The following is a 27,362-nucleotide window of genomic DNA, read 5'->3' on the forward strand; positions in this document are numbered from 1 at the left end:
GAGGAAACGGGGAAGAGGGGAAAGAGAGAGAGGAATGACCCCTAATGATCTGTCTCTCTCGCTTTGAAGGTGCCGCCGATCTCAATGAGGATCTCCATTTGGTGGCCGTTGTGATGCGGGTGGGAAAGATCATTCAGTCGGACTCCATCAAGAAGATCGAGAAGAGTGGCAGCCACGGCACTGGGCCCACCTATCGTCGACCCTTTGGCGTGGGCGTCCTCTCCCTGGCGGACATTGCGCACTTTGACAGCAGTCTGGAGCAGGCCTCCCCCGCCTCCGAGGAGCGGGAGTACAACTTCAAGCTGTACCAGAGCGAGGAGAAGGACTTCCATCTGCTGCCAGAGCTGATGATCAAGAAGTCCAGTGGCAAGTACTCCCCCATCCAGACGGGCAATCAGAGTACCCAGGGCATTGTGGTGTCCTTGAAGCTGTTGCACGGCGGACTGGGGCAGGCGCGCCAGGAGCAGCCGCTGCTCTTCCAGGGCTCTACTATCACACGGAAGATGGGATTCCCCGATGTCATTATGCCGGGCGATGTGCGCAACGATCTGTTCCTCTCGTTGGAGCGTGGGGAATTCGAGCGCGGCGGCAAGAACACGGGCAAGAACATCCTCGTGACGGTTGTGGTGCTGGATGTGGCGGGCAATGTGCTCACCGACTGCCTGTGGGGTGCCTCGGGGATGGACGCCCAGCCGCAGTACCGCTCGATGATTCTGTACCATCAGAATGCCCCCAGTTGGAACGAAATGCTGCGCCTGAGTGTGCCCATCGATAAGTTTGCCACCGCCCATGTGCGGTTCGAGTTCAGGCACTGCTCGACGCGGGACAAGACGGAGCCGAAGCTGTTTGCCTTCAGCTTTGCGCGGCTAATGGAGACGGGTGGCGCCACCCTGGGCGATGGCCAGCACGAGTTGTATGTGTACAAGTGCGAGGATCCCGCCAAGCTACAGGCCTCCAACTACCTGCGACTCCAGTGCCGCCCCAGAGACGCGCAGGCCAAGATGGACTGCGGGGGATGCTTCAGTCGCAGCTCCAAGGAAGTCTTTGTCCTGCGCTCGCTGCTCTGCTCCACGAAGCTAACACAGAACGCGGATCTGCTCTCGCTGCTTCAGTGGCGTGCGCATCCCGACACTATACAGGACTCGCTGACGGGAGTGCTGCGCCTGAACGACGAGGAGCTCGTGAAGTTCCTGCAGGACGTGCTCGACGCCCTGTTCGCCATGTTCTCCAACGAGGAGGGCAACAGCACCCAGCACTCGGGTCTGGTTTTCCACGTCCTCGTGAGCATCTTCAGTCTGCTGCAGAGCAACAAGTTCCAGCACTTTCGGCCCGTGATGAACGAGTACATCGAGAATCACTTTGCGGCCGCTCTCGTCTACAAGGGCCTCATCACGTCCGTGGAGCACATGGCCGTCTTTATGACCAAGGCAGAGCATCCGGACCCGTTCCAGAAGTGCTTCGGCTCGTTGGAGTACATCTTCAAGCTGCTGATCCAATCACGGCGTCTTTTCGCGCGCGCCACCGGCGGCCAGTACGAGGACTCGTTCCGCCGGGACCTCCATTCGCTGTTCACGGCCCTCAATGGGATGCTGGCGGTGCCCTCGTACGATGTCATCATACCCACACAAGAGGCGCTGCTTAACTCGACGGGCGTGGTCCTGGAACAGCTGAAGGACACGCTGCCAGCCCCAGAGCTGGGCATGCTGGCGCGGAATATGCTGGACGCGATACCGCGTGGTGCTCCAATACGTTTGATTCAGGCCAAGCTGCATGCGGTCAAGGATCTGGTGTCCGGCGAGCTTTTTCACGAAGATGGTAATCCTGGAAAACCTGAACCTATCGCAGTATATTTAATATCAAATTTGTATCATTGTTTAGATTCCCGCACTGTGGTGCTGTCGGTGGCCTGCAAGCACCTGCGCATGCATCTCAGTCGTCGCGATGAGCTGCGCCTGTGCGCCGAAATTCTCTCGGAGATTCTCAGCCAGCTGTTCGACCTGCAGCGCGAGCAGCGAGAGAAGGTCACCAACACACTGCAGCACGATCTGGACTCGCTGTGCAAGAACATACTCGGCATACTGATACGCACCATCAGCATCATTATGGAGGGCTCCAATGCGGTGCTGCCGCAGCTGGTGTCCTGCCTGCTGGGGCTGCTGCAGCTGCTCGATGAGACGCACTACAAACGCTACTGGGACGAGCTCAGTCCCAACCACAAGGACCCGCGCGACCTCAAGGAGTTCCTCAGCAAGTCCCTGCTGGTGTACGAGGAGCTGCTTACCCAGGACTGGCACGTCTTCCCCAACGATTGGCTCGTGATGAAGCTGGCCGCCAACGATGTGCTACGCATGTCGCTCGAGGAGTTTGCCAAACCTCTGGTCTATCGCTTCCTCGGTGCCCAGGCCTTCGATTCGCAGCTGTGGTGGAGCTACTTCAGTCTCGCGGTCTCCTTCCTCACGCAACCGTCGCTGCAGCTGGAGCAGTACCGAGAGCCCAAGAGGCTCAAGATCCTCCACTCGCATGGGGATATGCGCGTCCTAATGGGCTTCCAGATCCTGAGCATGTGGTCGCAGTTGGGCGAACAGAAGCTCCACTTCATACCCTCGATGGTGGGGCCCTTTCTGGAGGTCACACTAGTGCCAGAGCCGGCACTGAGAAAGGCAACCCTTTCGGTCTTTTACGACATGATGCAGTGCGAACAGGTGAGGGAGGAATAGAGTAAGTCCCTATTCAAAGAACGATTCTAACCATCTGTTCCCAAGCAGGCGGCGCGCGGCTCCTTCCGCCTGGTGGAGAGCGAACTCATCGACAAATTGGATCTGTTGATCAGCGAGAACAAAGGCGACGACGAGTACAGGGAGCTCTTCAGTACCATGTAAGTTGTGGCACAGATTCCTCCTGGAATGTACATACATAAATGTCAATGTAAATGTCTGTAAATATATATATAATTCACTTCACACTCGCATTGCAATCCGCCATCCATGACAAAAAAAGGGAACATCTCAGCTTGGTGTAAGTTTAAACCGCAAACCACCCTTTACGCCTATCTCTTTCTGTGATATTCTCTAGATGTTCCGATTCTAAAACTAATCTAAAACTAAAACTAATCCCTTGTTTAATCCCTTGCCAGCTTGCTGGAGAAAGTCCAAGTGGAGAATCCAAACTGGAAGGATGCCGGCATTGCGTTTATTGGCTCCGTCACACGACTCCTGGAGCGACTGCTCGACTATCGCAGTGTGATGCAGGGCGAGGAGAATCGCGACAAGCGCATGACCTGCACTGTGAACCTCTTGAACTTTTACAAAAACGAAATCAATCGCAAAGAGATGTATCTGAGGTGGGGATACCGATACCGATGCCAGTATTTTCTAATTTTTCCAGCTAAACTCTTGCTAACTATTGCATAATGTCCTTTCAGATACATTTACAAGCTGCACAACCTGCACTTGCAGGCAGAGAACTACACGGAGGCTGGCTTCACCCTCAAGTTGTATGCTTCCATGTTGTCTTGGGATCGGGAGACCCAGAGCTTTGCCCCCTTCGACAATAGCGGCCAACCGGAGTGGCAGCGAAAAGAGCGACTATACCATGAGGTACATATACCATAACATATAGCATAGCATTTCAAAGCCTTCCCGCAAAGTCAAAAATTAGCTACGATGCAATTCGGGTCCAGATATTTCTCGTTTATACACCGACGTCGGCTCTCATTATTTAGCTACAAGAATAACGGACAGTAAATTAAAGACATCGATTAAAAACTAAACTGAGAATAATCCTAATGATTCAGCATATAAGAACCTCTTGTATGCCATATATGTACATATGTTTATAGAACAACTCTCATGCATTGCAGATCCTCAAATATTTCGACAAGGGCAAATGCTGGGAGAAGGGCATTCCGCTGTGCAAAGAGCTGGCGCAGCTCTACGAAACGCGCCGCTTTGACTACAACAAACTGAGCGAAATACTCATTCAGGAGGCCAAGTTCTTTCAGAATATCTTAACGCAGCTTCGACCCGAGCCGGAATACTTTCGAGTGGGTTTCTATGGCATGGGTCTGCCGCTGTTTGTGAGGGTAAGTCGTTAATTCAAGATCTCTTGAAGATTTATCACTCATTCGCTTGTGCTTTTTACAGAACAAACAGTTTGTGTATCGCGGCCTCGAGTACGAGCGTATCGGTGCCTTTACGCAGCGCCTGCAAACGGAGTTTCCCAGTGCCCAGATTCTGGGTAACAATAGTCCACCCGATGGCGCCATTCTGAATGCACCCGATCAGTATATACAGATCAGTAATGTCCGGCCCATGGGCGATGCTCAGGCCTTGAAGACGGCCATGGTGCCGGTACCGGAGAAAATAGCCCGTTTCTACGAGGTGAATGATGTGACAAGATTCATCTACGACCGACCCATGTACAAGGGACCCATTGACAAGGACAACGAGTTCAAGTCGCTGTGGATAGAGCGCACGATCCTGGATATAGCCAGTCCGCTTCCGGGGATTTTGCGCTGGTTCGAGGTCAAGCAGAAGTCGGTGCTGGAGCTGACGCCCGTGGAATATGCCTGTGAGATCATCAGTAATGCGGGAAAGGAGCTGTCCGAGCTGATTGTCCAGTACAGACGCGATCCCAAGCGGAATATCAATCCGTTTTCGATGCGCCTGCAGGGTACCATCGATGCCAATGTTATGGGCGGCATCAGCAAGTACCAGGAGGCCTTTTTCTCGGATCAGTTCCTCAAGTCGCCCCAGGGCGCCGGCCAGCAGGCGAATGTGCAGCGCCTGAAGGCTCTGATACTCGAACAAATACAAATTCTGGAGCAGGCCCTGGAGCTGCATGGACAGTTGGCTCCCAGCGGCGTTCAGCCGCTGCACAATCGCCTCCTGGAGAGATTCTCACAGCTGAAGCAGAGTCTTTCGGGCATGGGTCGCCTCAAGCGTCAGCATTCGGACAGCATCGTGAACACGCCGCTGCCGCCGCTACCCACGGAGCAGCGCACGGCGCAGGCTGCAGCGTCTTCCTCCTCCTCCAGCCAGAATGCCAATCCCAATGCCAACTATGTATACGAACTGGATGAGATCTACACGAGACCAGGCGACACTGTGCGGCCCGTCGATCCCCTGAATTCGTATCAGACGCTGAGCAAGGAGAGCCTCACCATACCGCTGGACGAGAGTGTTGCGGCACCTCCAGTGCCCAATCGGCCGCGATCCCAGAACTTTGTAGTCAACGGAGGAGGAGGAGCCATGATGGACAGTCCAGAGGTGCCGCCCAAGCGGCAGCCGGCAGTCAACTCCCCAAACGCTCCGCCGCTGCCGCCCCGCGGAATTACGCCGGACAAGCGAGCATCGAATCCCATGATTTTCAACGATTTTGGAGGCGGCGATGGCGTCGGCCGTCGTCACTCATCCCAGCAGCAGCAACATGGCCAGAAGTACGCCGTGGTAGACATCAGCTTCGACGATCCCGAGGCGGATCAGCAGCCGCACTCGTTGCCGCCCAACTTCCAGGATGGCGGCGGTGGACATCTGAATGTCTGCTTTGTCCCAAACGATTTCCGCGACTCGGGCATCTCGACGACCAGCTCGCGGGAGCTGAACAACATGAATCTCAATAATCTCAGCGAGGACTCGTCTTCGATTTCGGCGGCCAGTACGGTGCATCATCGCGAGCACTGCCGCATCAGCTCCAACGGAAGCCTGGACATGCATGCCACGGTCCCCTCGATGAATATCACACAACGGGAGAGCTCGACGAGTTCGTTTGACGTTGAGGATATGCCGGTGCCACCGCCGCCCATTCCGCCTAAATCGTTGGGGGTCTCCAGCAATGGAGTGCTGGCCAGCGAAGAGGCACTGGTACTGGCACTGGCACACTCATCCAATCCCAACACACAAGCTTACACACAACTCAATCACAGTCAGAATCAGAATCATTCCATCAACAATCATCATTATCATCATCAAACGCTGGGGCAGCAGCTGCAGCAGAATGGCGATGACGAGGGCGATGGCTATAGCTCATTGCAACACCAGCCGATCAACGGAGTGGCAGTGGCTCCAGCCCTAGCCTCAGCACCATTGCCGTCTGCTGTCGAGGCCGCCGTTACATCAACAGGCACAGGCACAAGCGCCAGCACAATCACAGCCCCACCGGCATCCGCATTGACATCCTCATTGGCATCTAGTCACCAGCACGATGGCGGCACTTTTTGAGTTACAATATGTCGCTGCCATCATCCACCCGATCAGCCACATCAGCCACATAAGCCATCCTCTTCCACATCAACTTCAACCAGTACCACCACTGACACGGCCACCGAGACCTCGGACTCTAGCTCAACCCACTCGATGACGCCGCCGCCGCCTCCACCGCCGCCGCCTTCGTTCAACCAGTTCCATCAACATCCAGCAGCCGCAGTCATAGTCCTACCCGATTCGCCTGCACCAGCAGAAGCGGCACACTACTGTCAGGACTGTTTGTCGTCGCCATCGCCGCCACCTACAATCATCACGGAGCAGGCTCTAGTGCATGCCACCCCAGGACAGGCGACGCCTCAGCCCCACATCGAGCATTGCTCGTGTGGCCTGAGCTTCTCGGTGGTGCAGAATCAGCAGGAAATGATGTTATCTTCGAGGTTCTCCACGCTAGAGCGGCAGACCCTCGCCTATCAGGTGGATCAGGCTTCGGGCTGCCAGCATCATCACCATCTGCACCAGCATCATCATCAGCCCCAGAGCAGTCAGGATGCACAGGCCCAGACGGACTTCTCCTACGCACAGCGCTAAGAGAGAGTCAATGGGGACCCACAGAGAGTGAGATTGAATTTCGTTAAGTTATATCGTGTGTATCGTCGTTTATTTATTATATTTTATTGTGTTTAGCATAAATACTTTTAAGTTATTGTAATTCTTTTTGGTGCCAAATGTTTGCTGCAAGTCCAAAGCGCAACTGAAACGAATGTTGTAATGGAATAGGTTGCTTAACAATGTGTTTTCATGTTTAGTTTAAGTATTATTTGTACTATTTTTATCGTATCGGCAATATTTATACAGGAATTGTCTCTAAAGTTACTACTACTACGCAGAGTGTGCATAAATATGATAAGAGAATAAAGATGAACAAAGTTTTATATCGAACGAATCAAATACTAAAACCAAAACACTGAATGCTAATCAAAAATCAGCAACGCAACGGAAATATACATATATACATTACATATAGGAAAGCTAAGGAAGTGACAAAAGCAAGAAAAGACCGACAAAATGTGCAATGCAGTTTTTACTTTAACGAATTACATATTTATATAGAAATATACTACCGCACACTACACACTACGATACATGCGAACAAGCAATTAGGAATTTTAAAGTGCTACTAGCTTCGGATAAGTTTTCCATTTTTGTAAATTTTTTATATATACATACTATATATGTATAAAGTCTTCATATACTATGAGTGTGTATCCGCATCTAATTATAGAACGCGCATAAATCAAAAGCGTAAAAATCGTATCTAAACCAATCATATTTATAAAATAAAACTAGTCAGAAACTTGCATGTTACTGGGGAAGTGAGTATAGAAGAGGGATAAAGGTTCATATTGTCTATAAAAGGCATGCCGCGAATGTAAGAATTTACTAAAGAATTTAATAAACATTAATTTATAAAAGTATTCAAGTGTTTCTTCGATTTCTTACCACGATTCAAAAACGTCAACTAGCGCCATCTAGCGGAAATGTAATAACCATGCTTCAAGGGACGCAGCGCCACCTGCAGTAAATTGTGTGTATCTACATTTTTAAATTGAAATTCAAACTCGGATTTGTTTTTTCATCGTTTATTATTTTCACTTGTTAACCTTCTCTTCTCAGAAAATCATTTGACAATATTTTTATAATTGTTACTTAAAACTAGTAGCAACTTTTGTAACTTAAAAGCATTGAGTTTGCCTATTAATTATTAATTATTGCTTTGTTGAATTAGTTTGGTTTGTTAGCTTACGTTTCATTTGTTAGATTTGCTCGGTTCTCTCTCTCTCTCATTGGAGGGTGGTGTAAATTATTGACACTACTAAAACATGTTACTCATAATTGTTCGCTTTGCTTCGCATTTTGGATTAAAAGTAGACCGACTTTTTTGAATGGTTTGCTATCGTATCTAGTATGTTTTTTTGTTTAATTTTTTGTTTGTTTGTTTGGTTGGTTGTTTGGTTGGTTGTAAGAATACCTTCCCTAATTCACGCCTAAGGTTCTAGGGTAATAAATATTGCAATTTTACTAATTCATATTAAATATATTAAGTATATTCGGGGAGCTCAGTAAATACTTGAGGTTAATATTGCGCAATCAATTGACATAAATGATATCAACTCAATATCGTATTAAGTTTAAGTACTCTTACTTTATGTTTAGCATTCACTACGTATGTATGTACGTGATTCGTTGCAGCAGCGATTTAGCCAGAAGATTGTTTGTTTTCATTGTTTCACTTTCACGCTTGTCCAACATGGAATACTCGACATCTGACTCCTCGATATCTCGACTCCTGGAATCCTCTTCATCTAATTACTCATAGGTACTGGCACACAACAGCAACAACTTTGTCGTGGTTCCAGTTCTGTTTTGTTTTGTTTGGTTCCATTTCACAACTATGCACAGATTGGAGCATTAATTAATAGAGAGTCCTTATAGAGACTACCACTACTACCACGTTACGTTTGCCAAAAATTAACAATTTGCATATCTAAAAAGATCAACTAGGAAGAAGGTTAGCTTATAGGTGTGTGTCCTTATTGTAAGAATTCTCGACGAGGTACAAAGTTATACATACAATATTTGAAAATTAGATGTTTTTGTCGTAAGCACAATGAGGTACACATGTATCAACATCATTCAAATCATTATTACTCATACAATATATTACTACCCATCATCATCCGTCGACGATCGGCTTATCTCACGAAACTTTCGCACATTCGAGTTCTTTTCAATCAGCTTCTCATTTCCTTTCATTTCAGTAATTTATATAACCTTAATGCTTAATACCACAGTCGAAGTATGTACTATATGTACTATACAGTTCATATATATATATGTATATGTATATGTATGGCCTATAACTAGATATACATATGTATATTGTTACTGCAACATTATACACGGTATATACTCAAGTAGCGCTTTTGTCTTATGTTATGTCTTTATGTCCTATGTACGAGTATGCGTCATCTATCTAGTGAGCGGTTTCACCCGGCTCCGATCGGTGCCCGTCTCCTCCTCCAGGCCAGGGCCATCACGGCGTGAATCGCATGGGATCGCCTGGACCGCGGCCTGGCCAACAGCATCCATGGCAACGGCAGCAGCAGCAGCAGTAGCAGCAGCAGCCAGTAAACGGGTCATAGTTCCCCATGGGCGATCGCCTGCTCGGTGACATTGGCAAAGCTATTGCATGTCTGCGTGGACATCCACTCAAAGTCCTTGATGGTGGCCTGCAGAAAAGATTACAATTAGCACGGGGACTTGGACTCCAGTTGAACGCTTCACCTTATGCATGGAGTAGACAGCCACCACGACCAGCACGTGCATGATGTTGTGTGAATTCAGATAGAAGTCGACCACGCCGGGGAACCACTTCTCCGGTATACGCATGGCGCCAATGGCCCCGCCCAGAATGGAGACACCGTCCTGGAAGCAACACACACAAGTGGGGAAAAACGCGATTAGCGAAAGCGGCACTGATGGGGGGCTCTGTGTCTGTACTATACTGGTGTCTGCCGGTCAATGTGGGTTGCGGCATTGTCCATTTACTCGAATGTACGTTCATATGTATATGTATGAAAATGTGGCACTTACAACTTCAACCTATGCGCACAGAGAGAGGCCAGCCAAAAACGGGTAGTTATAGAAAATAGCATGTTAGTGAATTGGAAAGCCTCGACATACGCACCTGCAGATAGACATGGGAGAGGGCCATGTGACTGCCGCCGACCATTCCCCGGATCCGCAGAAAGGTCAGAATGGAGCGCATGCCAAAGGGCAGAGCAAAACAGAGGCGACGCTGCCAGGGCGAACTGGCGGTCAGAGCCTGAGGAGGAACACATATTAGTATAGTACATTAGTTAGTTCTTGAGCAGGAACTGAGCAGATCTTCTTACCTTGTAGAGGCCCCACAGCGAGAGCAGGCAATAGGAGCTGATGATTAGCCACTTGAGGACGGGCGTGAAGCACAGCGTTGTGGCCGTCACCAGGGGCAAGGCACCTGCAATGAGACAGCGGAAGAGAGATAGTGTGATGAGAGAGGGAGAGGCCACCTACCGATAAGACCCCGCCGATTCCCAGCCAAAATGTTCAGATCAGTCGAGAAACAACCGAAGATGATGGCCATTGCTCAAGCTCTCGCCCGCCTAATCTATATCTGGGTGTCTGGAGGTACTACGAGTGGGCAGTCTCTGCCGATTACACTCACCGAAGCTCTGGCTCACCCAGATCCCGACCATGTCCAGCTTGAGCAGTGTATAGTACACATTCTCGCCCTTCTCGATGTTCATGAACAGATGGTAGACGAAGCTGCCGCACCAGGGTGCCACCGATCCGAAGACGTGGCAGAACGACAGAAACTTGTAGCCACTGTCCCAGGGCATCAGACCGGGCACAATGGCCAGTATATAGATGATGGGTATGGCTGCAAGAAAAAAAGAGATTTCCAAGTTACAAAATATGGAACAAATAGTGTGAAGGCGCCCTCGTAATATGAATACTCCATATAGTTCATACATTTAGCAATAAGTTTATTTTTAGTCGTTACATTTACGGATAACAGGCGAGTTTTTCTATTTAAGCCAAATCAGAAGCGTAGGGCACGTTCTGTAGATTTCCAATGGCGCCGACCGATAGCTTCGAGTCGGCCACCTTCTTGGCAGCCACCTGGACCTGCTTCTGGGTAATGCCATCAATGGCGGAAAGCAAAGTGTCAGCCTCCAAGACGTTTCTGCTGAGCGCCGCTTGGCGCCCGATCTCCTTGATCAGACCACCATCGGAGGAATACTTCGAGATGATGCGGGCCTTCAGCATGGCCTTGCCGCGAGCCACATCTTTTTCCGAAACCAAAGCAGACTTCAAACCGCGAGCCAGGAACTCGACGGTCTTGCCAATTTCCTTGGCCTCGCCGGACACCACGAAGCCAAAGAGTCCGGAATCCGAATAGGTTCTATTCAGAGCCCTAACAGAGCTGGGGCTCGAGCCGCCAGCACAGTTGACAGCCTCGCCGAACAGTCCCGCAGAGTTTCCGCGCTTGGTGGCCGCACCAGCGCCCACAGCCTGCTCCAGCACGGCAAAGGCAAGGGCCTCCTTGAGGTTGGCAATGGAGCCGCCAAGACCAGCAACGGCGACAGTGGCACGTTGTCCGTTGGTCTCCTTGCGGGCATCGCCCCCAAAATATTTGGCGGATGCAGTCTTCCCACCGCCGCTCGGGAACTCCAGGTTCTGGGCGAAGCCCGACAGAGTGCTGCTGTCAATACCAACGCCAACAACGGCAGCCCGACTGGCCGAAAAGGTGTTGGCCACGTAGTGCAGCAGGCTTTCGGAGGAAAGATTGTCCAGCTGGAAAGTGGGGATGTAGATGGAGTTGCCCAGGCCGGTACGGAAGGCAGCCTTGTGGACCAGCTCGATGGCGCGTTGCTCTTGGGTGACAGCATACAGTTGGTTGTGCAGAGTCTTGGCATTATCCTTAATCTCCCATGGCTTGAAGGCTGGCTGCAGCAGGTCCTTCAGGTAGCGCAGACCGGTGTCCACATTGTTGGCCGTGGTCTCCACGGTGTAGCCGACAAATTCACGGTCGTTCCAGGCGGTCAATGTGCCGCCGACCTGCTGAATGTTGCGGGCAATGGCGAAAGCAGACGAGTTCTGGGTGCTCAGTCCTCCGGCCAAGCGGAGCAGATGGGAAGCTCCCAGGGTATCGTAGGTCTCGTGACGGGACCCAGCTCCTAGCACGACGGACACGCGCGAGACGGGCACGGTGGCATCCGCTGTGGCCACAACCAATTTGTTCTCCAAAACTTTCACACTCACGGCGGAGATGTCCCCCACGGGGCGTGGGCAGGAGGCATAGCCCCGCTTAGCGATAGCTCGCAAGAGATGCATCTTATTTACGATGTAGGCCATTGCGTTTATTTTATTATTAGCTTTTTGTTTGATTTTAAAGTAGTTTTCGTTATAAATATTCGCCTGCAAAGATGGAGAATGAATTTTTAGCTGCGTAATATTTTTCACCTATCTGGTAACTTTTCTTCATATTTTTCGGTCAGTCTGGAGCCCTCTAATTTGAAAAAAATCAGTTATTCCTGTGATGTGGCAAGGCCACGTAAAAAAGGATTAAGAAATTCAGCAAAACATATTATCTGACAAAATCATTAACATAAAGGGGGATTGAAATGATAGCCGCAGTCCCTCCGAAATGATGGCAGGCCGAGGGTCGTGCCCCCGTCATATTACATACATATATAATGAAGACTTAATCCTGGAGGATGCAAATATTTAGCATACAATTAATAAATGTTCTCTATTTCATATAGTTATTAAAAAGTTGCTTGTTCTTGTTTATAAAAATATATTTCATTCGAGAATATATTCCCTTCGAAGGGCTCTCAACTAATCCAAGGAGATGCCGTACAGCTGGCACTTCTGGGAGGAGGTCATCGGACTGCCACTGCTGCAGCCAAAGTCCCGCCGAAAGGCTCCAAGGTTGGAGAGTGCCCCCAGCACCCTCAGGGCATTGGGTGTATACGAAACGAGTAGGGATACCCTGTCGCGGAACCGCTCATTGGCATCGTTGCACCAGAACTGTGCGTAGCTGATGAAGAACAGCTGCCTCGGACTCTGGGTCATCTGTGGCAGCCGCTCCGAGGACAGGGCGGACGGGGCCAGCTCAGCCAGGTACTTTGAGTAGGCGTGGTAGGAAACCTGCACAGCCAGATTGTCGGCTATGTTCTCCGCCTGCAGATCGCTTTTCGGCAAATACTCTCCATTGAGCCGGAGGCGTCCGTACTGTTCCTTGAAGCAGGCCCATCGCTTGTAGTATTCTTTTATCGACGTGGCATCCCAGTGGGAGACATCCTCGATGCTGTGGGCCAACTCGTGGGCGAGCAGAGTGCCCAAGCTCCCGTAGCGCAGGGCACGTGGGTAGTAGCGGGACCACAGGTAGTTCGGCTGCAGCAGGGCCACTGGCAACAGGACACGCTTCTCCACGGGATCATAGCTGGCCGCTGTCAATGGAGCCGCACACAATTTGGTCTTCAGACTGTCGTGACTGAGCACGGCCCGCAGGTTCTGCAGATAGTCGCGGGGCTTTAGCTCCAATCGTTCATAGGTCTGTGTGAAATTCACATCTCCATGCCCGTTTATCAGCAGGCGAGTGGCATTGATCTGTTCCAGCAACTGGGTGCGTGTGGCCAAGGCCAACCAGTCGGCGGTGTCGTTCTCCAGTAGGTCACGGAAGCTGCGCTTGATCTGCTGCCAGACGGCCTCTATGTCGCTAAGAGTGGCTGCATCGCCGTACTCCCCCAGGACCATGTTGTCGAGCAGCTCGGGGAACAGGCTCCTCGTCTTGGACATGCAGTGCTCCACCACGGAGCCACTCCACTCGTAGTAAAAGTGCTGCAGCAGCTCGAGGAAGATATAGTTGGCCTGCTCCCGGGGCGTAGTGTTACTCAGAAAGCCCAGCAGATGCGCCTGATAGCTGGGCACATGCTCGTACAGAGTATCGTTGGGGTTCAATGGCCGCTCGAGGACAAGCTCAATGTACTGGGTGAGATTGAAGGCCTCAGAGTAGGGGGCATCCAACTCCTCGGGGGTGCGTGGACGCGCCAGCACACCCACTGGAAGATCCCTCATATGCTGGGCCACCAAATCTTCCATTCTCGTGATTTCCAGCGAAGTGTTCCGTGCCAATTCCGTTTCCACGCCCAAATGCCGCTCCAGCTGGTCCGCTATGGTGGCAGCTCTTGCCTGCCGATTGGGCTGTGGTAGGATCTGCTGCGGCTGCCCCACATAGATGCCCGCAGGAGACACCTGCAGGCGTAGGATGATATCCAGGCCATACTTCCGCTTGATGTGGGCCACGGTGGCTACCCAATCGAAGTCGTCGGCGGGCCACTCCTGACCAGGCAAGGCCAGGACGGGCATATGCCCGAACTCGGCCGCAATCTCCAGCAACTGTTCGCGGTACACAGGCAGCGGCGTCTGGCGGTAGTGCAGGCAGCTGGAATAGAACTCCTTCAATTTGAGCACCTCATCCGCATCGGTGGCAGCGTCAGCCGGACGCTGCAGCAGGCGCTGCTGTTTGTGGTGGTAGCCTTTGACCAGCAGCTGTTCGTAGTTGGTTTCGCGCGGACTTGCGGTATTGGCGGGATTGATCTTGGGCCAGTTGCCGCAGCTGTAGTCGTAGAAATTGTCGCAGGGCTCCAGCTCCGTCTGCATATAGTTTCGCATCTCGGCCGCCTTGGACAGTCGCATCAGACGCTGCACATAGGCGCTGTCGTTGTGCTGCGAGATGAGCTGTTCCTGGGCCTGAATGCGTAGTTCCATCGCGGGCTGGGATAGCAGATGACCCTGGCCACTCCCAGTCCCAGCAATCAAAATCAACAGCACGAGCTGGCTAGCAGCAGTAGCAGCAGGAGAAGCGTTCTCCATGGCGAACATTCGACGGGCAACTGAAAGTGGCAACAATAGAGCACTCCCCGTACACAACGCACTTCCGTACGTATGTAAACCTTGCTGAGATTGAGTCAGAGCCCCAGAGAGAGAGAGAGCCTAAGCCCCAAGCTCCCACTCTCTCCCATCTTATCACCATGGCTGGTCGTTGGTCTCCCAAGTCGTATCGTCTCCGGCGGCTAGTGGGGAGCGCGTGATTAGATCGCAGTTCACGTTGCTTGGCAAGCACTTGGAGAAAAGCCCGCGGCACTTGATCACTCAGCGAACAATTAACATTAACAAAGTAATTGCTCAATATCAATTTTATTGCGTTGCGATCAATGGCCGATTGAATGGAAATTCGAAAGCTGTGTGTGTCATGTGTACACACCTCACCTATTACAGTGGGTACACACTATATTTTGCATACAGTAATATAGTGCGTATTCGTGAAAGAGATTTGGATTTGTATTGGAACAAAATGACTTTATAATATTAAAAAAACATCGCGGTTTGTTTGTCAAATTAAAGCAATACCTAACTTATTCGGATTCGCTTAATAGTTAATAGTTACATATATAAAATTCGAAATGAATGTTTACTAGAATTCGCTAGTTTTTTCTTCAATTTGGATATATTTATGTATGTAAATGCCTTGGCGAGTGTGTACACACTCTAGCATCAACTCGTGTTTGTATTCTATATTCCGCGCCGTAATAAGGTGGTGTGTATTCCGGTACAACGTTTCATGGAGAGCAAAAAATAGTAACCACACAAGCGATTGGGAGAATTTTGCAACGCCGACATCGACGTCGAGCAGAGAGAACTGTTCAAGAATTTAGGGGACAAAATACATGTTTTTTGAATTTGGAATTTTTATCAAATATTTTATCTAGCGCCACAAATAATAAATTCCTGCTTGCTTTCATTCAAAATTATTATAATTTGTAACTGATTTTCCATCGCGATTTTCAAAAGAAAAATAATTTTATCCGATAAATTAATAAATTTTCTAAGAGTTTGATACATTTTTTAAGGCGTTTCTTTACTAAATTAGCTTATAAAATTTTATAAACGAAAAATGGTCTACAATTTGGCACGGTTTTATCACGTTTTCAGATCGGATCTGAGTTGAAGTAACTCTTCGGTTAGTAATACTGTATGTGGCTTCAGATTTCAAAATATCGCCCGTACAATTGCAAATTCTGGGGAATCGCACTAATGGGGGGAAAGGCATTCATTCAATTGCACAAACAACAAACATTCACGCCGTCATCACTAACTGGGGCAGCGCTGTGGGAGATGGGAGATAACCCCCGGGGTCGGACTTTTTACCGAGAACAGAGGCACAGCTCTGGCCGCTGGCCTCTGGATGATACTGGTGTGCATCATCTGGGGCTCTGTTGTTTAGTCGAGTATACAAATCGAACCAAGAAGCAACGCGCCCAAGATGCGAGCGCTTCATACTATCTACCTTGTAGGGCACGTCCTGTGCACTCTGTCCGTGCTGCTGAGCTGCGGCCAGGCGGCGCCTGCGGCCGGGGAGGAGCACCAGCTGAACGAGGACACGCCGTATATGAGGGAGCTGCTGCGGTTGGCCAAGGCCGCCGAAATGAAGAGCTTCATGAATCAGAGGGCCGATCCGTGCACCGACTTCTACGCCTTTGCCTGCGGCAATTGGTCGCGCATCAATTCGGCCGTGAGCCTGAGTGAGTACACCACCGGACTGTTCGAGACGCTGACCAAAGCCCTCAACCGCAAGCTGGCGCTGATCCTCACCAGTGCGCCGGGTGCCAAGGACACGCGAGAGGATATTCAGGTGAAGCACTTCTACGAGTCCTGCACGCGCCTGGAGGAGCTGAAAGACACCTATGCGCAGAAGCTGAAGAGCCTGATCGCCGAGTTCGGCTCCATGCCCGTGCTGGAGGGGTCCTCCTGGCAGGAGGCGGACTTTGACTGGCTGGATACGGCCGCCCGCATGGACTACCGCTACGGAGTGGGCTCCATCCTCAGCATCGAAGTGACCAAGGACTTTGCCAACAATCATCTGAACAGGCTGTATGTCGGCCAGCAGGAGTTCCCCCTCGAGTCGCGCAGCATGTATCTGGACAACAGGACCCTGACCTATCGCCTGGCCCTTCGGGACCGCATGCAGCGCACAATGGAGCGCTTTCTGGGCGTCGAGAAGGAACTGGCCAAAGCAACGGCCCAGGAGCTGCTGGACTTTGAGGTGGATCTGGCCCGTGGCCTCGCCGATGAGAGCGATGGCGCGGACATTGCCGCCATGACAGAACTGATGACGGTGGCCGAGATGCACAAGCGCTATGCGCCCACGCTGGAAATTGAGCGATTTGTGTCGGTCAGCATGGGCGACGAGGTCAAGAGCACGGACCAGATCTACGAGTACAACTCGGACTATCAGCGGAACCTCATCCAGGTGATCCAGCGCACGCCGAAGCGCGTTGTGGCCAACTACATATTCTACAGCATGATCAAGGACTTTGCCGTGACGGCTGCCACGTCGGCGGAAAGCAAGAAGGAGATGTGCATCGGTCTCACCAAAAAGAGCTTCGCCAAGAACCTGGACAACATGATCTATCGCAGCAACAAAAACGACGAGACCGCCCGGCAAATCGAGGACATGTGGAGGCAACTCAAGTCCACCTTCAACGAGACGCTGCACTCCAGCCAGCAGCTGGACTGGATCGACCGCCCCACCCGCCAAAAGGCAATCGTGAAGCTCGAGGCGATGACGCTGCAGGTGAACTCCTACGCGGACCACAACTTCACCGAGGAGTTTGCCGGACTGAACCTGCAGAGCGCCGACTACGTGGAGAATCTGCGACAGGCCACCATCCTGGGCGTAAAGCAAATGCGCGAGGAGCTGCATCAGCCGGCCAAGCCGCTGGAGGCGGGTGAGCTGCTCAGCTACACGCCGGCCAACATTCTCGTGGAGAACGCCATTAAGGTGCCGGTGGCCCTGCTGCAGCCCTTCTACCTGTGGGGCAAGGCCTATCCCAGCGCCATCATGTTCGGCTCCCTGGCGGTGCTCATTGGCCACGAGCTGATCCATGGCTTCGACGACTCTGGCCGGAAGTTCGATGCCCGTGGCCAGTTCCACGACTGGTGGGACCAGACGTCCGCCAACAACTTTCTGGATCGTCAGACGTGCTTCACGGAACAGTACGGCGGCTATGTCTACGACGGCATTCCCCTCAAGAAGTCCGTATCGCAGTCGGAGAACATAGCGGACAACGGAGGAGTGCGTCTCGCCTACACCGCCTATCGCAAATGGCACGATAACCTGCTGTCGAGGCCCAACAGCTCCGAGGCACTGCTCAAGGAGACCCTCCCCACAATGGACTACAACAGCAAGCAGCTGTTCTTCATAAGCTATGGCCAGGTCTGGTGCAACGATGCCCATCCGCGGGTGAAGGCCATACAGGTGTCCACCGACCAGCACGTGCCCGGTAAATTTCGGGTTATCGGACCGCTGTCCAACTTTGATGAGTTCTCCAAGGAGTTCAACTGTCCCGTCGACTCCCCCATGAATCCCCGCGAGAAGTGTATGCTCTACTAGCATTGCGAGTATCGCATAGTAGACTTATATAAGTGATTTTTTGATTCTAATTAATTGATTCTACCATTAAAGCGCTCCAGCCGCAGCTGCATTCCATGGAACATGTTCATTCTTTCTTTTGGCTTGCAACCGCAACGTAACCCCAGCCCCAGCCCCAGCCCCAGCCCCCGCCACAGCCCAGGCCCTGTGCCAGTTCCAGCTTTAGACCGAGGTTCATTCTATTTATGTGGCCCGCCTGCACTTGGCTTTGACCGTGATTGTTACGAGCTACGAATTTCAAAGCCACTGAGAGAGGTATTGGCATTCGCACGGATCGATAAATGAGCAAGAAACAAGTGTGATGTGACATTTGGCGTGTGGGAGGGCAGGTATTGCAGGGAGGAGGAGCAATAGCTAGTGCTAGTGGTGGCTGTGGTAGTGTGCACTCACCGTGTGTCAGTATGTTGATGGTCTCGTTGTGCCAGTAGAAGAGGCTCAGCAGGCAGCCCTTGAAGGTTTGCAGGGGACGGTAGCCACGGAGCACATACGGATTGAACTGCAAATACTGGGGCATGTCCTGCCACTGCAACAGCGGACCCGTGCTCGGCACGGAGCTCGAACTGGAACGCGAACGGGAATTGGAGACGCTGTTCAGCGATGATGAGGAAGATGATGACGGTGCGGCACCCACCGGTGGAGCATGGCTTATACTTGTGGTCGTCGTTGTGGTGGTTGTTGCTGGAGTTCCTGGAGCTGCCCCGCCAGGCGCTACTGCAGATGGTTGTTCCGTGGATATGGTTACCGTTGCAGGTGCAGCTGCAGCTGGTGTTAGCAAGGCAGACATTGGCGTTGTGGAAGCTTTAGCGGAAGACGTTGATATTGGGCCGGATTGACCATGCTCCGAGGCGGCCACTGCGATTGCCTCCTTGCACATGAGGCCTCCGTTCAAAGGCATTGGATGGGCATCAGCGGCATCGACGGGCTCAGGAGCAGCCCCAGCCCCAGTCCCAATAACATCGTTGCCCGGACACCGTTGCACACCGATGCGGTCCGTGCTGGAAGGCGGCGTTGGCGGTGGCGTGTCCGCTACGGACTCCACGGTGCTGCCCACCTGATCCTGATCGCTGCATGCAGCTGCGGAAGGTGCCACGGCTAGAGTGTAGCTCGTCACTGGCTTGGGCTTCAATGTGGAGCTGGGATGTGGGATGCTGGGCCCGGTGGTACCGGGGCTGGGGATGGGGCTGCTCAGGAGCTTTGATTTGCCGCTGCCCTCGGAGCTAAGGTCAACGACAACGGCGGCGGCGGCGGCAGCAGCGGTGTCCATGCCTCCTTCCGGTTAAGCGTGTGGCGTTCGGTGGTTTCGCTTCCAACTGATTCTCTAAAGTGCCGCCAACACCAGCTGAAAGGCAAACGAAAGGGAAAGCCAACGAACGTCATGAATTATAAAATAGAGCGCAGTGCAATAAAAACGTTGCACAGAGACGGAGACAGAGGCCGAGAGACACAAGTGGAAAACGGTTACGTATATAAAAGTTGTGCCAAAAAAAAAAAAAAAATTAAAAAAAGCACGTGCTTTGCCTGTGTGGGAAAACGAGACCAGGACCAATGTCAACACACAGCTTGCCTCGTGACCCAAAAAGGCCTGCGTCTTTTCCTCTGTATCACTGTGTGTGTGTGTGCGTGTGTTTGTTCGCGTATCTGTGTGTTTCGGAACTATCAGAGTGTATGTGTGTGTGTGTGTGTGTATATTTCATGTGAATCACGCGAGTTTTTTTGATTAGGCCCCAGGACACTTCCCACAGGCTTCGTTCCTTCCGAGAGGAGGCGAAAAGGAGAGGAAAGAGCGCCGCGCCAGTAAAAATCGATAAGCTTTACTCACTTTTGCCATTGGACGACGCGTGTACACGTTTCTGCGACGCGATACGGTGCGATGCGAATCTCTTAGCCGTTGTCTTAGCCGTTGTCTTAGCCCCCAAAAAGGATTGCCTGGCCAGGGAAAATGTGGATTTACTACGGAAGCCTTTCGGAAGAAGCACGATAATTGCGGGGTAGGGAGGTCGAGTGAACACGTTTTCGGACCGATGCTATGAAGTAGCGATTTTCTGGCTAATTCTGCGGCTGACGTTGCTGTTTTGACGTAGGGGAGGCATGCTGCTTGGGGCGGCACGCATAATCAATTATTTAGCCATTTGGATTGTGGCCGAATGTCGATTTACAGCTGAATCTTTGATAAGTGAGATTTTTGCAGCACGACGGAGGGAGCGTGGCCCCGTGTGGACTGTGGGCGAGTCGAGTATCCGCGCACACACGACGCTTGGTGCAAGCACGTCAATATCTGACTGAGAAGCGTACGCACACGATAACGATACCGTTATTTTTGCGTTTTGTTATGCAATTGAATGAAATGGCCAGTATTTTTATTGGGCGCCAAAGAAAAAGCAGCGCAGGCGCACAGAACTTTTTGAAGCAAGCAGCTGATTGGATCAGCTTTATAAAAACGCTTAAAGATTCAAGTAAAAATATCATTAACATCTTTTTAAATAACCGTTCGAGCTAAAATTTAACTTCTTTTTAACAATTACTGGTGGTATGGCCTCGATTACCAGCACGAAGTAACTTTTTATACGTCGGAGAAAAATGAATTTTAATCACGAAATTTTGTGCCCATCATTGTGAACAATCTTAGAGAAAATATTGTGCAAGTGGCCGGGTGTTATTGTAAAGAATGAGGACTAGCACGTTTTAACCAAAGTACTGTATGCTTTCCTAAAAAAACAAACGGATTATTACATCAAGTCGGGCAAGTTTAAAGAAATTGGACTGGACCGGACTATTTGTATACTCGATGTGCCTTCATAATGCGGCATCTGCACATCGTACAATATTCCCGCTCTTCGGATGACTGCATCCGTATGTTAGGTTTGTAAATCTCTACAAAATCTGTAATTCATTAGGACATTACTTGAAGGCTTTTCACTCACGAGACTTGTGTGTTTCTGGTGTAATCCAGCCCCGTTGGCCTGAAATATGTACATTCCTAGCGTAAAAAGTGGTTTCGAGAAGATGCCTTATCCTCCCTTCTCTCGGGACATGGTTCTCGTAACTTATTCGAGATTCGGCCAATAGAAATAGCCGCAAAATCGAATGTCGGTTTTAATGTTATTTTCTAATTTCAAAGTTTGCCGATGGAAGTCTGGCATGCACAACAAAAACTAATTTATGTCTGACCATGTCTAGCTCACACAACGTGAAAATGTAGTTAATAGAATTGCTTAAACTTAATTTTATAAGAAAGGCAGTAAAGATGAGAATTAACTTGAACCAGTCTTGTAGAAAATTGATTTAATAATCGTATTAAATTATGTGGGCATGGCAAAATGATCTATCCAGCTAATAATATTCGACGGAAGATCAAAATTGAGCAATATGGTTTCCAATCCTTGAGGGGGAACGATTAACCTATTATAAGCCAAGGGGGTATTTCAATTATCCACCGAAAATAATGAAAATTTAATTTCAGGTGAAAGATATCGTGTTTTTTTTTGAGTTCAGATGAAAGATGGCATGTGTCTACAAGACGAATTTACAATCGTTAATATTTTCCGCCATTTACCTGAAGTCGTTGAACTATTTCAATATAGGGGTTTAAGTGGGCTAAGTTCGGTTTTGCATCATACGAGTCGCTATATTGTTGTTGAGCAACAAAAATTAAGGCAAAAACAATGTTTGACCTTTTTTTGGCAAAATCTAATAAGAGCAAGTACTTAAAATAGACCAGTCAAATAGAAAATAGTTTCATTAATCGTATAAAATTATGTGGGCATAGATAAAGGCCCGGTTGACAACATTTAAGCAATTGTCGCTCACATTCAAAAAAGTTCGATTTGGCGCGCACCACTCGGTATATTTTTCAAGTGAGACCGTATATACTGTAGAAACTGGTTTTCGCCGCGCTCCCATAAGGTGTTTTTTAGTGCTAAATGGTATTTTTGTCATCTATTAATTTCATTTTCAATTTTATATAAAAACCCAATAAATGCAAGTTTTTTGAATAGGCCAATCAAGTATAGAATTGATTCATCAATCGTGCAAAATTAAGTGGGCATGGCTAAATATTCCATATAGATAGTATTATTCAACGGAACAAAAAATATGCGAAATTTTGAATTCGCCGCAGTTCGCCGCATTTCACCCCAATTCGCTTTGGCAACAATGAGTCTCATTCCATACACAAAAGTTGCGGCAACATTTACTTGAAAACCGTTTTTTGGTCAAAAGGTAATTTAAAGAAGCAATCTTGTAGAAAATACATTGATCTATGGGATAAAGCTAAGTGGGCAAATCTATATTGCTTGAAATATAGGCAATACCCGATTCGCCGCAGTTTCGCTATTGCAACAATGAGTCCCATTCCATACACAAATGTTGCGCATTCCATGCACAAATGTTGCTAATTCCAAGCACACATACCCTGGGGGAAATGGATGTTATAGAATTGTGAATACGTTTGTCTTCCAAGGCTCAGTAGGTATCAGGATCGACATAAATATACACAAGATACTAATAATACACATGAATATGTCTAAGACATATCAATTTGAGAAAAGTTCTTTATAAATCACGTTTCATCTTCATATAAAATTAACAAAATAGGGTATACAAAGGCCTATACTACGGCTTTCACGCAACATAGTGACTCTTTTTCTGTTAGACTTTTTCGTTTAAACCTTTTTTTACAGTAAATACAATAAAAGCAAGGATTAAAAACTATTCAATCTTGTAGAAAATTTATTCATCAATGTGAGAAAATTATGTGGGAATTGCTAAAAGATTTAATAAGTCAGCATTATTCAATGGAATATCAAAATTGAGCAATATGAACGAATTTCCTTTTTCGTTTGTTTTGATTGACCTATTTCGCTACTTGTTTTTTGTTTGACTTATTTCACTAAAACCTCTTCTTACGCAAAATGCAATAAAAGCAAGTGTTTTAAATAAGCCAGCCAAGTTGAGAATAGTTTAATTAATCGGATATAATTATGTGGGCATGGCTAAATGTTCTATATAGCTGGTAATATTCGACGGAACAAAGAAAATGGGGAATATGAATAATCAGCCAGGCTCCGTTTTTCACATTCACAAAAGTTTTCCGATTTACTTTTGAAATCACATAAATTGGGGCTCTCTTTTTCCCATTCCGCAAGATTTCTTCGTTTTCAAAACGAAAACATTTTCGTTGACGAAATGAAAAGTAAACGGCTTTTTATACAACAAAACGAACCTTAATTGCAAAAGGAAAAAAATAGATGACTTATTGATGCATTAACATAAACTTGATACCTATATCAGGGTAATTTAACTTGTGCTTTCTTTATAAATAATTTTATTTTAACCCAACCTAAAATTTGACTCGGAAAAAATTGGCCACAGCAACAACAAATTTCGTTTTGGTGTAAGCAGCTGACGCATTCCGATTTGGTTATCGGAACGTTGGCAATTAATAAATTTTTGCGTATAACAGCACAAATGTGCATGTAACAGCTCAGACTGTGCTTGTAACATGCGCCCAACAGAAAATCTGGGTGAGCACAGCTGTTTCCCGCCCAATTTAATTCGGACTTCAAAATGTAACATATCGATAAAAAAAATATGTGAAAAATGGAACACCTTAAAACGAAACGAAACGAAAATCCGCAAAAGTAAATGAAAAACGGAGCCTGCCTGAATATAACTTGAGTTCGTCAGCTCCGGGAAAATGCTTGTTTTGCTGTAATTTAGCGAGCGTATCAATTTCAGTGCATTAAATGAACGAACATCATGGCCAGAAAAGCATTCGAGATGAGGGCCGTCAGCGAAAAGCTAATGTGCAATAGGTTTAATCCGTGTCGGCCAGAATAGTCGGGCACAAAAGAGCGCCAAAAACTAACCAAGCCCGAGGGCAAATATAGAAATACCGCGGCAGACGGACCAATGCTATCATCACCTGTGCCGCATTCATTTAAAGGGATAACTCATGTACTCGAGCATCGTACAGCCAGTAAATTTATCCTGGCAATCGCTATCCCAAGTCTTGAAAGGATTGTGGAAACGCCTGTATTCGCCCAGATCGCCATATCTAGCGCTGCCAGCGCCCCCACCAAAGCCAGCAGGTACAACGCAGTTCGATCAACAGAAAGAGGAAGAGGTAAGATAGTGGAAAATCAACTCAAAGTAAGCCTAACCATTCATGATAACTGGTGGAAAAGAGCTGTTGTCTCCGGCGCCGCCTCTACCTGCACCCGATATCCATGGCACAGACACGCACACACAAACACACGAGCGTGTGAACGGCTGATTTGCACCAACACGCGCGCAGCAGAGCTGCCAACTCGTTTCAGTTTTAGAATAGATTTGGCAACACTGCTGCAGTTTTAGAATAGATTTGGCAACACTGCTGCAATCGCTAAACCAACATGGCAGCTCTTGGCCTCAGACGTGGTGAATTTAATAACGAAGTGACGTGAATTATTGAAAAAAGACACAATTTGCGTAGAAAGGATTGCAATTAGCCCAGTGATCGGTGGCTATTGAGGTGCACCAAATAGTAAAGCAACCCCCCGAGGGTAGAGTTGCAAATTCCGGCCGTGGCCAAACAATATTGGCCAACACACGCTTCCACAAGCAGCTGCGTAAATTGGAGACGAAAAAGACGCGCTGCTGGGTCAAAGACAATACAACAAAAATCAATTTCGCGCTGCTTTTCTGGCTTTTTAAGATTGTCTCCGCGTGCTAAAACAAATAGCCAGAGTTGAAAGGTAGTTCCTCCGTTTAGTTGAAGTTTCTCCAAAATGCTTGCAATGCCTCCCATCCCCACCCCCCCTAAAAAGGTGTGCATTGTGGGCTGATTTCCCCACACGAACAGCATTGCAATTAATATATGTAGGTGTGTGTGTTGTGTGAAGGGGTATATGTGCATGTACATGGCGTGCCAGCTGTATTTCCCACTCTACTCACCTTTGCACGGAGCGTCGATGGGGGGAGGCGGAGACGGAGGCAGGCAACTGCCAAACACTTTTTACTTTGTCATAGACAATTCATATACTTATATGCGATTCGAATCTCGATTTTAAAGATGCCCAGAACACGGAGACGCCACCATTCAAGGGATCGCTCCTCGGCCGGCACACGAGACAAGCGGAGACGACTCGACACTGCCGACCATTCGCCACCCATGCCAGAAGTACCGTCGCCGTAAGTTCTATTCTATCTCTCTCTCTTGAGTTGGGTTGTGTGCATGTAGTATATCATTGGCAAATTTCAATTATTATTATTTCACATTTTATAAATAGGCCCCGCATTACCAAGACACATCACACCAGGTCCGCGGCCAAGCGAAGGAGGCACGAGCTAGATGCAAAGAACGCTATCCCCATACCCAAGGAGCCCACGTAAGTTTCTATTTTGCTTGATTTTTGTGATGTTTGACCTTAAAGTAGACTAAATATTAGTTTTTCTTTTGAAAAGGGATTTCCACCAACGTTTTGAGGAACATGCTCGCGCTTTTCCCCTAGAACCTTGTGTATTCCCATAAATTGCACATTCCGTGTAGGCTTGTATTGACATTGATCTCTGTTTTGGTCTCTGTTTGCCAAAATGTGCTCATGTGTTCTGTGCATTTTCTACATATGACAATCTTAGATTGTCTCACTTTCTTGAGACTGTATTTTAGGTGTTCTTCCGTTTTTGTGGAGGTCTAGTTTCTTAATTTCTTGCCAGTAAATCATCTCTTCACTTCCCCTAAAAAATAGCGGCATGAAATTGTTTCACACAAAATATGAATGGGAAAAGTGTTTCCTGGAAATGATTAGTTTAAAGGCGGTCGAACAGGTTCTTCTTACCGATCCACGGGTATTTCCAAGCAGTCATCAGTCCATGGTTATGTCCAGAGTGTCAGTGGCAGTGGCAGCGACCATCCAGTCAGAGTGTCCTGCCCACGCAGCTGTTGTTGGTTGATGGCGGCGGGGACTCCTTGGACTCGCTTTCTTTTGAATGGCTTGTAGGCAGTCGTGTATTTAATGGCCAAGCAGCAGCAGTCATGGCCCGAAAGACAAATTAACATTTGGCCATAAAAGGCAAGTGAAATTTTCGCTGGTTCCTGGACAGAGTCGGGCTGGTGCTGGAGGCCAAGTGTGATGGGAGAGTCATCCTCTCGAGTCGGCTTACTGTAAATTAAGTCAGATTCAGATTCAGCGATTTCTTTGTGCGTTTGACCCCCTTCGGAGGCGGGCTTGGTGGCACCGATCCTGGGGGGGGGGGAGGTGGCTGTCTGTGCCTGTCCATTGCTGTGGCATTTCCTTGCTTTAATTTATGCGCCTGCGTATTTAAAGAGTATTTGCATATTACTCAAAACAACGCGCAGAAAGACGGACGGGACGAAGGGAGGCGCAACGAAGTTGTCGCATTGATTATTGTTTAATGCACTTGGCGTGGCCTTTTTAGGAATTACCACAACGAGGGGCACTCACAGATAAAGAGCAGCATCCAGCGTCAAGAGTCTCTCCTCCCCCGCCCGAGGAGTTGTCTCATTTATCTGCCACTAGCAGGCGCTTTCTTTGTGCGATAAAATGACGTTTTTCATGTGCGCCATTCGACATTGTTTATTAACCTTTGAATTGAATTTGAATTTAGCAATAAAACACGCTTAATAAGTGTTCTTGAACCAAGGAGTGAGAGGGAGATAGAGATCGGTTGTCGGCAGATTAATTGCCAAAGTCTGGTCTCTGTTTACTCATTATTCATGCGCCTGCCGCCCGCCGCCCGCCGCCCGCCGCCTGCTGCAACGCGGAAGTTCCCCCCAAAAATGTTGTATCTTCAGTCCAAATATGAAAATCACAACCGAATCTGTCAATTTGGAAATAGTCTGAAATGTTCTTCCGCTTTTCGCATTTGATTGTCTTTGATTAATTCTCGATTTCAATCAGTTTTTATGTAAATTGTTACAAAAAGAAATTTCGTATCACGCATCGGACTGCGGCGAAGGCGAAACGACTCTGTTGGGGCGAATTCAGCGTCACAGCATGCTCGATCGATCAACTGTAAACTGGAAATGTGTGCGGTGTGCTGTGTTGTGTGTG

At 48.8% G+C, this 27,362-nt stretch overlaps 6 protein-coding genes and 1 long non-coding RNA gene across 9 annotated transcripts in view; 3 read left to right on the forward strand and 4 right to left on the reverse strand.

Moving 5' to 3' along the window:
- LOC6587572 (dedicator of cytokinesis protein 3) overlaps positions 1–7,678 on the forward strand; it is a 30,837-nt gene extending 23,159 nt beyond the window's left edge. Inside the window, exons 6-13 of one of the 2 annotated variants that reach the window (XM_026984343.1) lie at positions 70–1,815; positions 1,879–2,702; positions 2,766–2,875; positions 2,998–3,015; positions 3,134–3,340; positions 3,422–3,596; positions 3,860–4,081; positions 4,143–7,678. In XM_026984343.1, the coding sequence (XP_026840144.1) occupies positions 70–1,815; positions 1,879–2,702; positions 2,766–2,875; positions 2,998–3,015; positions 3,134–3,340; positions 3,422–3,596; positions 3,860–4,081; positions 4,143–6,218 (5,378 nt within the window). In that variant the 3' untranslated portion in view covers positions 6,219–7,678. The remainder of the gene's footprint in view (positions 1–69; positions 1,816–1,878; positions 2,703–2,765; positions 2,876–2,997; positions 3,016–3,133; positions 3,341–3,421; positions 3,597–3,859; positions 4,082–4,142) is intronic. The other variant, XM_026984344.1, reaches the window with a different exon arrangement.
- A 149-nt stretch (positions 7,679–7,827) lies between these two features.
- Positions 7,828–20,562, reverse strand: LOC6587578 (progestin and adipoQ receptor family member 4). 2 transcript variants are annotated; one of them, XM_026994713.1, is made up of 8 exons: positions 20,129–20,562; positions 18,700–19,648; positions 10,471–10,686; positions 10,160–10,263; positions 9,952–10,089; positions 9,858–9,866; positions 9,549–9,689; positions 7,828–9,493 (listed from the first exon to the last, which is right to left on the reverse strand). In XM_026994713.1, exons 2-8 carry the CDS (start codon positions 19,571–19,573, stop codon positions 9,401–9,403), a joined length of 1,575 nt encoding a protein of 524 aa, XP_026850514.1. In that variant the 5' UTR covers positions 19,574–19,648; positions 20,129–20,562; the 3' UTR covers positions 7,828–9,400. The 2 variants fall into 2 exon arrangements, with proteins under 2 accessions (XP_026850514.1, XP_002013539.2); XM_002013503.2 differs by lacking the exon at positions 9,858–9,866.
- On the reverse strand, positions 10,776–12,164 carry LOC6587583 (cytochrome b-c1 complex subunit 2, mitochondrial). Its single transcript, XM_002013504.2, has one exon. It carries the CDS (start codon positions 12,162–12,164, stop codon positions 10,839–10,841), a length of 1,326 nt encoding a protein of 441 aa, XP_002013540.1. The 3' UTR covers positions 10,776–10,838.
- LOC6587213 (neprilysin-11) lies at positions 12,232–14,796 on the reverse strand. The gene has a single exon (XM_002013505.2). The coding sequence runs from the start codon at positions 14,697–14,699 to the stop codon at positions 12,651–12,653; it is 2,049 nt and encodes a 682-aa protein (XP_002013541.2). The 5' UTR covers positions 14,700–14,796; the 3' UTR covers positions 12,232–12,650.
- Positions 16,118–18,371, forward strand: LOC6587596 (neprilysin-4). Its single transcript, XM_002013507.2, has one exon. The coding sequence runs from the start codon at positions 16,141–16,143 to the stop codon at positions 18,268–18,270; it is 2,130 nt and encodes a 709-aa protein (XP_002013543.1). The 5' UTR covers positions 16,118–16,140; the 3' UTR covers positions 18,271–18,371.
- A 3,451-nt stretch (positions 20,563–24,013) lies between the features above and the next one.
- The window catches only part of LOC6587608 (serine/threonine-protein kinase Doa), a 40,023-nt gene continuing 36,674 nt past the window's right edge, over positions 24,014–27,362 (forward strand). The window contains exons 1-3 of the mRNA XM_026994710.1: positions 24,014–24,433; positions 25,361–25,479; positions 25,578–25,676. Of these exons, the coding sequence (XP_026850511.1) occupies positions 24,263–24,433; positions 25,361–25,479; positions 25,578–25,676 (389 nt within the window). The 5' untranslated portion in view covers positions 24,014–24,262. The remainder of the gene's footprint in view (positions 24,434–25,360; positions 25,480–25,577; positions 25,677–27,362) is intronic.
- On the reverse strand, positions 25,828–27,201 carry LOC113567324. The gene is made up of 2 exons (XR_003409404.1): positions 26,127–27,201; positions 25,828–26,025 (listed from the first exon to the last, which is right to left on the reverse strand). It is a non-coding gene; the product is annotated as an uncharacterized LOC113567324 (long non-coding RNA).

Source organism: Drosophila persimilis, unplaced genomic scaffold (genome assembly GCF_003286085.1).
Source record: "Drosophila persimilis strain 14011-0111.01,24,50 unplaced genomic scaffold, DperRS2 tig00000000-arrow-pilon, whole genome shotgun sequence".
In the NCBI taxonomy this organism is placed as follows: Eukaryota; Metazoa; Arthropoda; class Insecta; order Diptera; family Drosophilidae; genus Drosophila; species Drosophila persimilis.